The following is a 13600-nucleotide window of genomic DNA, read 5'->3' on the forward strand; positions in this document are numbered from 1 at the left end:
GAAAGCTTACAGAATCGGTTGAGGTGTCATTTTGTAGCAAAACAAATCAAGTTTGACTCACGTGCTGTAGTACCGAATTCCGTCACCGCGAGCGCAAGCGGCAGTGCATTTGAAAATGGCTACTTTCACAGGTGCGGAGCGCGCTCGCTGTGTGCTGTGGTTGAAGAAACGAAATCTGCGACAATGGTTCAATGAAATTTTCGCACCCAGTATGGCAAGGATCCTCCCAGTAGACCTACAATTTACTCTTGGCACAAGAATTTTGTTGAGACTGGTTGTTCTGTTCGCCATGACAAATCTCCAGGTCGCCCGCATGTTTCTAGTGCTGTTGTGAAACACGTTCGTAACAGCCCAAAGGTGAATGTGTTTTGTGCCCTTAGCAAAGTTAAAGTGTACGGCCCGTTCTTTTTCCATGAGAGAACCATCAACGGTATCGTGTATCTGGATATGCTTGAAAATTTTCTCATACCACAGTTAGACGAAGATGACCAAAAAGGACGCATTCACTTCCAGCAAGACGGCGCACCACCCCACTACCTCACAGAAGTCCGGGATTTCCTCAATAACCGTTTCCCAGGTCGGTGGATTGGTCGAACAGGGTGGATAGCATGGCCACCTCGTTCTCCAGATTTGGCACCTCTCGATTTTTTCTTATGGGGTTTCATTAAAGATCGTGTGTATGTTCCACCCTTACCTGCCAATCTCACTGAGCTCAAAGCTCAAATCACCGCCGCAGTTGCAGAAGTGACACCGGATATGCTGAATCGTGTTTGGCAAGAAATTGATTTCAGGTGGGATGTCTGCAGTATCACCAATGGCAATCACATCGAACCAAAATGACTGTTTGAGGTAAAACTTGATTTGTTTTGCTACAAAATGACACCTCAACCGATTCTGTAAGCCTTCTGAATAAATTTCTATACACTTTCAAAGTTGTAAAGTCCTTTTTGAATCACCCTGTATAATGTACCATGAAAATAAAACAAACGAATGTGTTTCTGTTGAAAGACACAGCATGGAAAGAGATAACAAACCACAAACTTACCACATTAGGATTAAAAGGTGGGGGGATGCGCTTGGCCAGCAGATCCTCCCAGATGATGAGCTTGAAAAAGTCATGGCGCTTTACTTCATCAAATCCTCTATAACCTGACCCCAGTCGTTTATGACGGTCCTTCTGAAGCAGCTAAAACAGCACCCAGACACATGCACTCAGGAGTGACAGCAGTAACATGAGAAAGTAATTTAATGAACTAAGAGAACTAGACTCAAATTAAAATACTTAGGAAATACAATAAGCCGTGATGATGAGAGATTTAGAAAATAAAAGGCAAACATACACATGTGTATGTAGAAGTGGAATAACTGACATGCACTGATAAAATAATATCCAAAATACACACTGAAAATTACAAAAATTTTAAACCTGTTATAAGATATGGTAGTGAGACACTACATACACAGCAAACTGCACTGAAATAATAAACACCTTGGCAAGAATGTCACGAGCACTCTCAGAGATCGTAGGTCGTAATCGTAAAGGTCTATTGACAATGCGATCATACATCTCAGCTGTATTACGGGAGTAGAAAGGGGGCAGGCCATATAACATCTCATACAAGACAGCTCCCAGACACCACCAGTCCACAGATCTATCGTATCCCTGAAATAAAATATGACTGGTTAATTTTCTGGTTATTTAATCATTTTAACTGCAGAAGTTATATAGTATTGTATGAGATGGTAAGGTGATCATGAATCAACACTAGGTTAGAATTTGGACTGAATGTTTCCTGTGTTATTCAATTACACTAATTACACTAAAAGGTGAGTAGGTTAGTATTTAAAAAGACAGAAAAATTGAGAATAATCTTGGAACGAATACAGTTAAGTTACGTTACCTCCGAAACACAAGTGTACAGCATCACTAAGAATTTTAATGGAGACAACTGTGACTTATTTCAACATAATCACCCAGCACTCAAATGGAAAGACAAAAACACCTTAGTCAAACAGCCAGAATTCAAACCAATTACCACAAAACAGAAGTCTCAGTCATTACTGCTATATGGGTGACTGGTGAAAGTAAGTCAAGAAAAGAGTTCAAAGAAAAGAATGGTTTCATAGTGAGGCAATTAAGGAATGTTTTAATGGGGAAAAAATTATTTCACAACTATAATAGGTAAGTCTCAAGTTCAATCCCAATAGCCCACATGGGAATTGTGATAGATAAAATGCTACTGGGATGGGTTTCTTTCCAAGTATAATTAACCATTTCCCCCTACCATCTATCATTACAGCTATGCTACACATTTATCACTGTCCGAGAAGTATATCTGACTCCCATGCTTTTTAAAAGCTAACAAAAGTGTATTGTCATCTTAGAAAATAACATGTACTGAAAAAACAAAATGCTTATAAAATTACTTATTACAACTCGTACAAGTACGTTGTTCCTAATGGCTAAAAAGAAAGTTACCAAAATGCATGTTCTTTGTCCAGCTAATGTTTAAATGATCTAAACTGAAATAATGGAATTGCTTATTTTTATAACAAACTTACAAATAAATATACCTGTTGACCAATGAGAAGAACTTAATCAATCTTCTGTTACACCTCTTTGAACTTCACCTTTTACTGACATGTAAAATTTCACTGCAAGAAACACTGAATGATGTGACTAATTTTTTCTATTATTTACACAAAGTTATTTTCACTTATCACAAAATTCACTAGAAAATTAATCACCAAGAATAACAATAAAATAGCAAGCAGTGAACATTTATATTGCAGCATGGTTATTGTTTCTTACATGACCTTTTAATCCTTCAATAGACATAATAATGGTAATAACAACAGATAAAAATTCACATTCATGAACACACTTCCTGCAGTGACTGTGACATCAGGCACACATGCTGAAATGCTACTTTTGCAATTTCTCAATTGCAAAAGTAAAGGATTTACTGATTATTTAAAACACTGGTGTTAAAATAATAATTTTATATATTAATAAGTTAATCACCTCTTTTTTGAGAACTTCTGGTGCCAAATATTCAGGTGTGCCACAAAATGTATTGGTTGTGTCAGTTGGAAACAATCCTTCCTTTGAAAGACCAAAGTCTGTGAGAACAACATGTCCCTGTGAGTCCAAGAGAAGATTTTCTGGTTTCAGGTCTCGATAAATGATGCCATGCGCGTGTAAATAACCTAATGCAGCTGCCATCTCTGCACTGTAGAATCGAGCTCTTGGTTCTGTGAACACACGCTCTCTCTGCAAGTGGAAGAATAACTGCAAAACAAATTACAAACGTCAAAATTTAGCAACTTTAACCTCTTAAACATCAACCTGAATTACATGTATGTTCTGCACTATGTTAACCAAAATATGTACTCAAAACACTGCACAGTATTAGTATGAAGTATATTTTAGAGTCAATATCATATAATTATCACTGTTATATTTAATCTCTGTAAAACAAAAAATGTTTTTTGTGTTGTCACCTTTCCCTTTTTTAGCCTACTATCCTTTCTGAAGGAGAGAAAGTAGGTTTATGAAATCACAATGTGTGTGTCCAACTCAATTTTTTAAGTCGCTAACATGTTTCATGAAATATGGTATAAAGTTTATCAGAAGACAATTCAACTTTACACTTCTTATTCTTCTGCAAATGGTAATAGATCTTTTGAACCTACACATCTTTTATAAAGGTGATATTATGTACAATGTGAAACAATATAACAGCTGCATTAAGTCTATATTTAACTCACTTTGGCACTAATAACACATGAGCCACTGGAGATAGGAATTTGAAATTTGGTATGAAGAATGATAATAATCATAAGATACCTACAAATTCTATATGGACTACCATTTTCAGATAACAATCACAAACACAGCAACAATGCAAAAACGTTGAGATAAATTTAATATAGACAGATCTGTTCGTATGTAATACATTCTTTTGAAAATAAAATAATAAGAGCATCAACATCAATTATAATATTAGTTATGACCAAACACTGCAGTCAACTGGTTAGTACTCCTGCTTTATACATATGAAAGATCATGAGTTCAAATCTCAGCCAGCAGACCAGCAATCGTAACAAGTTTCTTACAGTTTTTCTGAATTCCTACAGGAAAATTCTCAGATATTACCATAATAGGCCATGACCATTTCTGTTCCAATTCATTAATCTATTCCATTATTCAATGCTATATCTCTGGTGCTCAGTAAGAAGGGCATAAGTCAATATATATATTATATGTAACTTAAACCAATATGGTAATATGCCATCAATCTAAGCAACTGAAAGCATCATAAAATAAACCTTAGAATATGTAATAATCTGTAACATATTTACAACTGCAAGCAACAAAAAATGACTCCACACAAATCCAGCATGCTAACTCATGAGCTACATACCACTTTACTGTTGGATTATAAATTTGGATCATTTAAATTAGGCAACAGTACAAGATTTGAAGTAATGAAGATATGGAATACGGAAGTACTGAGTTCTCTCTGGAACTTCTTATTCTGTTCTTCTCATCACATGATGTTAATTTGTGATGGTCAAGTGTAAGATAAATGTTTCCATGCTTGTCCATCTAATTTGCTTAGTTTCTTAGTTAAGTTCATGATGCCTTTTCTACTGCCCAGGTTATACAGCAAATGACTATACATAATAAATTAGGAAGTATCGTAGCCTATTTAAGACTGAGGAAAACCATAAAAACTCAGCAGGATAGCTGAGAATTAATCCAGGTACTTCCTGAATATGAAGCACTGGCACTGCCCACAGATAGAAGAGTTGGCAAGATAGTTTTAGTGGAAAACAGGTGGCCTTGAGCATTCTACCACCATCTCTGAGTAACATCAGCTTTCGCTTGAGTTGTACAACACAGACATTAAATATGTCATAACAACACACACTCACAGTTGTTTTGACATGTATAACAGTGACAGGCGGTGCAATAAAACTGCCTCACCATTTCTCAATCCGTGAACAATAACTGCCATGCTATCCTGCCATTTGGCCCATCTTTGTCTGGTCTATAATTTCCAGTCCACAATTTCTGTCCATGCATGTCTACCCTCACTTGTTCCATCCACCATGTTTCTGGCTTTCCTTGCTTATCTTTTCACATTCTTTTTATATCTTGATAAATAGCCATAATCAATAAAGGAACACTGACAAGTAGTCAGTTTATTTACATCATGATACAATGCAGACAGCTATTCTGTCAGATTATAATAATGAAAGGGTTAAACTATGAACTGCACATATACCTTATTATACCGGGTCTACAATTTATGAGGATGTGGTCGTGCTTGGAATGAACCCTAACTATCCAGCCTACAGCCATCCACTTACTGACTGTGCTATCCCAGCTCATAAATGAGTACATAAGTAATTACTTATTATATTTGTTTCTTTTGTTATGGGAATTTTTCAAAACCGAAAAGTAACATTACAGGACTCTGTATATTTGGTAGAACAATTGTCTACATTGCTCAATATGCTTTATTTGCAGTGGAACTGTCTCATCCACAACAATAATAGGGGTATCAGAGTATTATTTACAAGCAAACATTACCTCTCCACCATTGATGTAATCCAGCACAAAGTACAACTTGTCTGGAGTCTGGAAACTGTAATGCAGACCCACAAGGAATGGGTGATTCAGGTTCTTAAGAAGGACATTTCTTTCAGACATGATGTGTTTTGCTTCATTCCTCTTCATGACAAGACGTTTGCTAAGCACCTTCACTGCATAATGCCTCCGTTCAGCTTTGTGCCTAGCTAACAACACCTTACCAAAGCTCCCCTTCCCAATGACATGCAGAAATTCAAAATCACTTGGCTTTGCACTGTGGAGAAAATATGACAATATTAGGACTACGTTGTGCACAAAAAATTGAATGGTATTATTAAATAGCTGAGGATGAAAGAGCTATGGAGAGTTGCTGTAGATATTTTGAATACGCAGTCACAGAGCTAATAAGGGTGATCCTCAAGCTTGGGGGATGAGCAAACTGTGGTTGACACTTTTACAAAAGTCTCAGAATGGGACAAATTTCATAAGTGACATTTAAAAACCCTAAAAACCACAGAAGAATTAAATAAGTTGCCTATTTACAGTATTATATAATAAGGACTGCCAAGAGTTATTTAGATCATGAAGTACTGTTAGCATAATTTTTAATACATTATAATTTGTTAGGCATCTAGCTAGTATAGGGGAGGCAAGGAATGCATATTGAATTCTGATGGTGAAATGGCCACTTGGAAGACAAGGATACAGTTAAGATAGACCTTAGGGACTGTAAGGATCAAAGGTAAATAAAACTGTTTCTACATCATGTCCAATGATTATGGCCATTAGTACTACCTTCCACTTCTACTACCAGAATTATTTATCATTATCATGACACTACTATGATGTGATTTGCTTGTACATGCAAGAAGACAAACTCAGAACTTACGTAACAAGCAGAGATGTCCACATATCTAATATGTATGACAGGAGTCTAAACGAAGAGTGGCTCTAACCAGCAAAGATAGGAATTGAAAAGTTTAACAAAATCTGCAGGACATATTGCATGATAAGTTAGTTTGAAGCTAACACTGCTGCAAAGTGGCTGGCTGATGCAGGAACCAAGTTAATGCATGTGTGAATGTGTTACAGCTTTCCAAGACAGATGATAAGTGAAGAACTTATGTGATCAAAAGTGTTATCTGTTTATGTTTTTTGTGAGAGTAAAATTAGCGCCAGTGAAATTTTTTAGCACAAATTTCCAGCCCAAATGTTGTGTTCAAACTTACTGGGATCTTTCTGAGGGTCCAAGGTTTAACTTATCATTGCTGTTATTGACATCACTACCTCCAATCTCTTCTTCACCATCTTCTACACTTCCATCTTCTGAACTAAGTTTACGTCGATCCAACTGGAAGAATTCACGAACCTCTGGCCTGCGCAAGAGAAAACTTTTTAACAAAACACAAAAAGTAAAGACTGCAAAACTACAACATATGAGGGATTCTTTTGGGTTTGTGCAAAGTTCAGTTAATCATGGAAGTTGCAGATGATGATTCTTCAACAAATTAGACTGATCTAAAAGTATAACCATAGCTTTCAAAGATCTATTATCACACAACATTGCAGAACCATACATGAAGTGGTATTAGTGTTTGTATAGCTGCAATTTTGCTGTTAAAAGAACAGAGGGAAAGTAACATGAGTAAACATTATTATGGAGGTCAACCACATGGATGGACACACATGCAAACATATTAATACCATTTTACATAAGGAATGGAAGCTAAAATTGAACTAACCCAGAGCAAATATGATGAAATTTTATTTTTACCATAAAAACATGAATTATTTCATAACCACCATCAACTACAAAACAGACTGACTTGATATGTTTCAGAATTCCCACATTCCACAAGACATTTGTTACCCCAAGATACTTTGCCTGATTGTCACTAAAGAGTTAATGGATGGTAAAAATAGCAAGCTGTAAATAAGTACTCTTATTCACAACTCTGTGCTAATGAACTTACAACTGCCGAAATCTAGCATCTGTCATGATCTGCTGGATGAACGAATTAAGCCCTTCCCGTCGAGACTGCACAAACTGTGGATCCAAGTTGTTTCCAAATAGCTTCTTGCCTGGAAGTTTCAGTTGTACACTGGGAACCTGAAACATATCATGCACAGTAAAGTAAAAAGTAAAGCTGTCCCACTATACGCCATGTAGGTGATGGACAGCAAATGTGATAAAGATAACTTATTTCTGTGTTCTCACATAATACATTCTGATCATGATGATCAAATGCATAATTCAGCTCAGGAAAGATTTTATTAAGAAACATAACAAGAAGTTCTGGACAGAACTGTCCTTAAATTACTTTACTCTATACAAACAGAGTAACAAAAACTAAAAATTGATATCTTTTATGTGGTCATACACTTCTGTACACAATTTCCACTAGCACAGATTCAGACTATGTCAAACTTGCCAGAGATAACCTCAATATTTCAGTCACTCTTTTTGCAACTGTTCATATGTAAAACACGGTTTTAAACAGAATTCATAGGTATAACCTATTCACACAACAAATTTCATATGTGAGCCAAGATAGCTCAATCAGTAAATTGACTGGGCATCAGCTAAAGGACTAGAGTTAAACTGCAAGCAGGTACAAGAATTCTTCTCTTCACCATGACATCTACGGCCCACCCAATATTTTATTAAATGGACACAGGGGGCTCTTGCCAAGGGTGAAGTGGTTGGCTGCAAGTATAAAGCTAACTAGTCTACTCATCTCCGTCTAGAAACTGCCAAGGTTAAGAATATGTTAAACCTTACCTCCACAAACACATAGCATGGAAATGAGAGTTTAGCTTTCCTAGCTCTAATGCATCATAAATGTGTCATAAAACTGAATGCTAAATACACATTTTGTTTTACCAGCATGTTGTTTTACATTCTAATAAATAAATAAATAAAAAGCTGAATATTTTCTAACACCTGTCACCAAACAATTTCAAGGATTTATGTTGGTAGTAGCACTAGTGTCACTCCCATCTCAGAGGTTTGCACAACCACCATGTCAGTATTACTGAGTGTAGAAAATTATGATGTACAAAGGTGTAGTGACCTCTAGGGGCATGTAACAGGCCATGTTTTATGAAAATTTGTCAGTTCCAACAATGATCCTGGATCATGGAGGCTGCCTACTTCCAAAGAAAAACATGACAGACATGGATAGGTCAATAACGTGTTATTTGCTCATGCTAGTGTGTGAAGAACATCTAAAATGGGGAGGGGACACACTGAACAACTGACTAAGCAGCTTTCTTAATCCTTCACTTTATGATGCAGCACATGAACAAAGGATTTTTTAATATGTTATGTTAGTTATTCGGTTGTTACATGATGGTGTTCTGGGTACAGTAAGGTGATTATCTGAAGATAAATCAGAAGACATGTAGGAGACAGTTGGTATAGCCAAGAATTCAGTAAAACCACAAAAATCCCCAGCCAGGATAGCCTGTCCCTGGCTGGAATTTCAAAAAAGTACCTTCTGTTTCCAACTATAAAGCATTACCTCTGCATCATCATGTTCACTGAGATATAGCAAGATTACACAGTAGCACAATCTAGTTTAAGTGGTCATTTATACTTTTATTATACTATTACTATAATTGAAGTGATGACCATTTATTCATGAGATTTCTACTTATTAGAAAAATAGTCTCATGTTTTGCAGTTATGTGGGAAATGACGTCAAGAGGTCATGCGCTGCTTTAAGATATCACCTTTATCAACCTGGAAAAACCCAAAACAAAGAGATAGTTCATGCAGACATTTCAATTATGAAAAATAATTGCAATGCATAGGCTATCATAGTCCAAAGGATATTATAACAGTCTACAAGTCATGATTCTTGTTTCTTAAAATATGTATTCAGAAAGTTGATCACTGAAATAATTACAAATCTGTAAGGCTACCGAATCAGAATATATTTCAACACACATACACCAACTCAAGAGTCAATACATATTTTCTAAATGTGTTATTTGCCAGTTGGCATAACTAATTGGCCTTCATGTTAATTTATTGCAGATATAAATTCACTGTTGCAAAGCACATACATGATACTGCATATTTGCAGAAATTGTTTCCTTGTATTTAAAATCAAAGTTGTGGATTTCAATTATATCTACATTTTATGTACCAGAAGAGCCATTCATTTGATAAACCAGATTGAGAAAATTTAATTCAATATGAATGTCATGTAGAATAGAGTTTATAATGAAATGACATGGACAAAAATCTAACTTTATTGACAACTTTTAGTGTAAACTAACAGCACCAAAATTTCATCTATTTGCACTGAGTGGGGTAAAAACTACAAAATGAATGTTGATGGAATAATAAAACATTCTTGTAATGTGCTCATTTTATGCATACAATTCAAAGAATGCATGATTGTACAGTTTCATAAACTGAACATGAAGATGGATGAACATACATATACACAACATTGTGTTCATTTTACATCTTTTGTACAAATAAAACATACAAATTGGGCAAACTGATAACATCATACACATAAAATTCAATTGCAATTATAATCAATTACCAGGTGACTTGTTAAAGTTAAGTGTACACATCAATTGGAGAGATAAGCCCCTAAAAAGTAAACATATAACACTAATCTCTGATATTTAATACAAAGGAATCTGAAACTGGTATTATAATGCTAGGAAAATGTACAAAAGATAAAGAGTGTAAATCTTCACTCCTACAAAAGCCCGGCAGATTATGTTTATGATTATCTTATATATTATTATTACAAAGAAATCAGTCAGAAGATAAAAGAAGTATTAAACCACTAGAAAATGTGATGGTAAGTTTTAGGATCCCAAAAAATTAAACCTGGAATCAGGATAGTTCGATCACTGAAGCAACTGGCTATGAGCTGGATAACTTAATTGGGATTTGATTCCCAGTTCAGGCACATATTTTTCTCTACTACCACACCCAGATCAATTCTACACACAACCCAGGGCTACACAGTAGTCAAATGGACTTGACTATAATAAGAAATCAAATTAGTAATAGGATGTAATAAAACTAACTGAATATCACCAGGAGCTACACTAAATATTTCTACAGGTTGCTTCCATCTCATGGGCCACAGTTTGTCTGCTCTTGACATAGGTCATAAATCCTCAGGTGTGGCCAACTTCACCATATGCAGCCACAGTCATTCTTGCATGTAGCAACCAACAACTTTCATGAATGACAAATACCAAAAGTAAGAAGCATGTAGCAACCAACAACTTTCATGAATGACAAATACCAAAAGTAAGAAGTAAACACATTAGAACACTTACATTCATTATAATCTTGGGATTTATTTCTTCCACACTTTTTGAACAATCTCAACATCTAACTGTATTTTTAAATACTCAGTGACTGAGCAGTTCACAGAATGTCTGGTGATTTCACAAGCTCATTCCCATTTAGGAATGTCATATGAACATAGGTCCAATTCTATGGATAATTTGAATTCAAGATGAGTTGGACTTATGTTCACATGAAATGCCTGATTGGGAATGATCTCAGAAATAAGATCTTGAAATACTCACGTAAAGTCACCAGACATCCTGTATCATGGCATGTCAAAGTGTCCCCTTACACTCAACATAGTAAACACTGTTTTAAGGATAACCATTTCAAAGACAATGAGTTGGACAGAACAGGTAGCACACAGGGAAAATATTACTTGAGAGTCATATTCACAGACAGTAAGATAATATTTTAAAAAAATGATGTGAGGGGGCACACTGATTTCAACCTGCTCAGAATAGGATCCAGTAACAGACTGTTTGAACACAATAATGAATCTCTGAGTTTCATATTTGTGGAGGGGAGCTTCTTGACATGTTCAGTGACCGTCAACTTCTCAAGGATCTGCTTCATGGAGTCAGGGTATTAAAAGTATTTAAAATAACTGGTCTGGAAGCGTAACAGTCTACAAGCAGCTTTTTGTAAACACAATAATGAAACTTTTGGTTCCATAACCACCTAAATAACTATTAACTGTTCGATAAATATCCTATGCTATTGAGTCTGTTTACAGTGATCTAATAGATATTATTGTATTTTATCAAGAAGTGCTAAGACAAACCAATCATGTGCAATATCTGAAATGCTTCAATCCATACAGTGAGATAAGAAGGTACAATAATAATACAAGTCAGTAATGTATTTCTCTCTATTACTTCCACATTAAATGTTCCATGTACAGTTTTACCTCAAACTTTCACTGTCACCATGTTTGTAACTGTTGACATATGAAAAATGTTTCATATAAAATTTGTACATATGCAGTCTGTATTTACCTTTTGATTCAGTATCAATTACTAATGAACCATGGAAAGTAAGCATGCAAAACTCTGTTTAGTGATGATGAAAAATATGCAGTAGCTATGTCATTTTAAAAAAAAATTGCCTGAACAAAGTTGCTTATTTCAGGACTTTACATTAAGTGCCACCAATATTAACTTCTAGTCAGAAGTTCAAACGACTGCTTTATCAATGTAAATGATAATAGGAATTTAAAAAATTATAACTGGAATGGTCTCTACTGGCATGATGATCAAGAAAATCTGATAACTGGTTCACAATATTGGGAGCAAGAGGAAGACACAAAGACATGACACAAAAAGTTTGTGTTTAATGTATCAAAAGTAAGTTAAGAATCCTTCAGTTCTTTTACATTGTTAGTGCAGATGAGTAAATGCTTACGTAAACTTCCAATCAGCAACATAACAAAACTGTGAACTAAACATGTCACTTAGCTCAAACCAATTAACTCTGTTTGATTTGCGTTTAGGTTCTCAACATAATTCTCAGTGATCTGACAACAACACTATTCTATGAGATAGTCCTCTTGAATAAATACAGGGCAAGTCTAAATGATGTTCCCGATTTGAAAGACATGCTACTCACGTTTAATGAAATTCAGATTAACACATCTACATCCTGTGCAGTCAAACATGCACAACTTCACAGAGCAGAGACCTTTATGAGACACTAACAGTTGCTATGCTGGTGAAGAAAATTCTGTGTCTTTAAGGAACATGTTCATTACCACATTCAGAAGAGTGTGACATTGGACCCTATCTGAATCCTGTCAAATCCAGTCCACATAATCACACCATGTTCCTTTGTATTCATCTATACTTAAGTCTTCGAAACTGCCTCTTCTCTTAAAGTTTTCTGAATAAAGCTTTGTTGCATTTCTTATCACTCCCACGCAATTTACATAGTCTACCCATCTCATCCCCCTTGTTATACCACTGTAATAAATAATATTTAGTGTACCATACACACTATGAAACTCCTCATTATGCAATTCATTCCACATTCCAGTTACTTCCTATTATCTCACATATTCTCTTCAGCAACCAGTTCTCAAGCACACTCATGTACAGGATTAAGTTTCATGCCCATACAAAACAAAAGGTAAAACTACTGTTTGCATATTTTAATATTTATGCTTTAGATACCAGACATACAGACAGACATTTCTGAACTAAATGATAGCAATAATTCTTTGTAAATGTAAATGTGATTTGTTACTGCCATTCCCAAAAATTTTTAGCTTTGCATATACAGTGAAACCTCTATCCATCGTTCCCGGAACTATCGTTTTCCGGGATGCATCGTCCGTTTTGTTCGGTCCCGAATACATCCCATATAAAATAATGTTACATTTTCCCGCTTCTATCGTTCCTCGAACTATCGTTTTATCGCATCGATCGTTCAAAAATCTTAGTCCCGGCCCACAATTTTCACGCAATGATCGTTTCTGAGAATTTAAAATGCTGGGTTTAGAGATAAATTAATACCGAAAGACGCATAATGTTTTTGGAATACACAGTAGCGGTAACCTGTTATGTCGCCCAACCAGCACATTCTTTTGGAATGATGGTCAGCGGTGCAGGGGTGATAGTTGGAGAGAATGGCGGCGCGCATTGTCAGAAATTTTACGATTTTAATTAGGG

At 35.6% G+C, this 13600-nt stretch overlaps 1 protein-coding gene across 2 annotated transcripts in view; it reads right to left on the bottom strand.

The window, feature by feature from the left end:
- Nucleotides 1-13600, bottom strand: part of LOC110828013 (serine/threonine-protein kinase Sgk1) — a 38655-nt gene that overhangs the window by 10603 nt on the left and 14452 nt on the right. For both annotated transcript variants that reach the window (XM_022060258.2, XM_022060269.2), the window contains exons 4-9: nucleotides 7576-7712; nucleotides 6832-6978; nucleotides 5603-5876; nucleotides 3026-3292; nucleotides 1490-1663; nucleotides 1046-1186 (exon numbers count right to left, since the gene is read on the bottom strand). In XM_022060258.2, the coding sequence (XP_021915950.1) occupies nucleotides 1046-1186; nucleotides 1490-1663; nucleotides 3026-3292; nucleotides 5603-5876; nucleotides 6832-6978; nucleotides 7576-7712 (1140 nt within the window). The remainder of the gene's footprint in view (nucleotides 1-1045; nucleotides 1187-1489; nucleotides 1664-3025; nucleotides 3293-5602; nucleotides 5877-6831; nucleotides 6979-7575; nucleotides 7713-13600) is intronic.

Source organism: Zootermopsis nevadensis, unplaced genomic scaffold (genome assembly GCF_977971745.1).
Source record: "Zootermopsis nevadensis isolate Lab colony 2312 unplaced genomic scaffold, Znev_1.0 Znev_ptg000006l, whole genome shotgun sequence".
NCBI classification, from domain to species: domain Eukaryota; kingdom Metazoa; phylum Arthropoda; class Insecta; order Blattodea; family Termopsidae; genus Zootermopsis; species Zootermopsis nevadensis.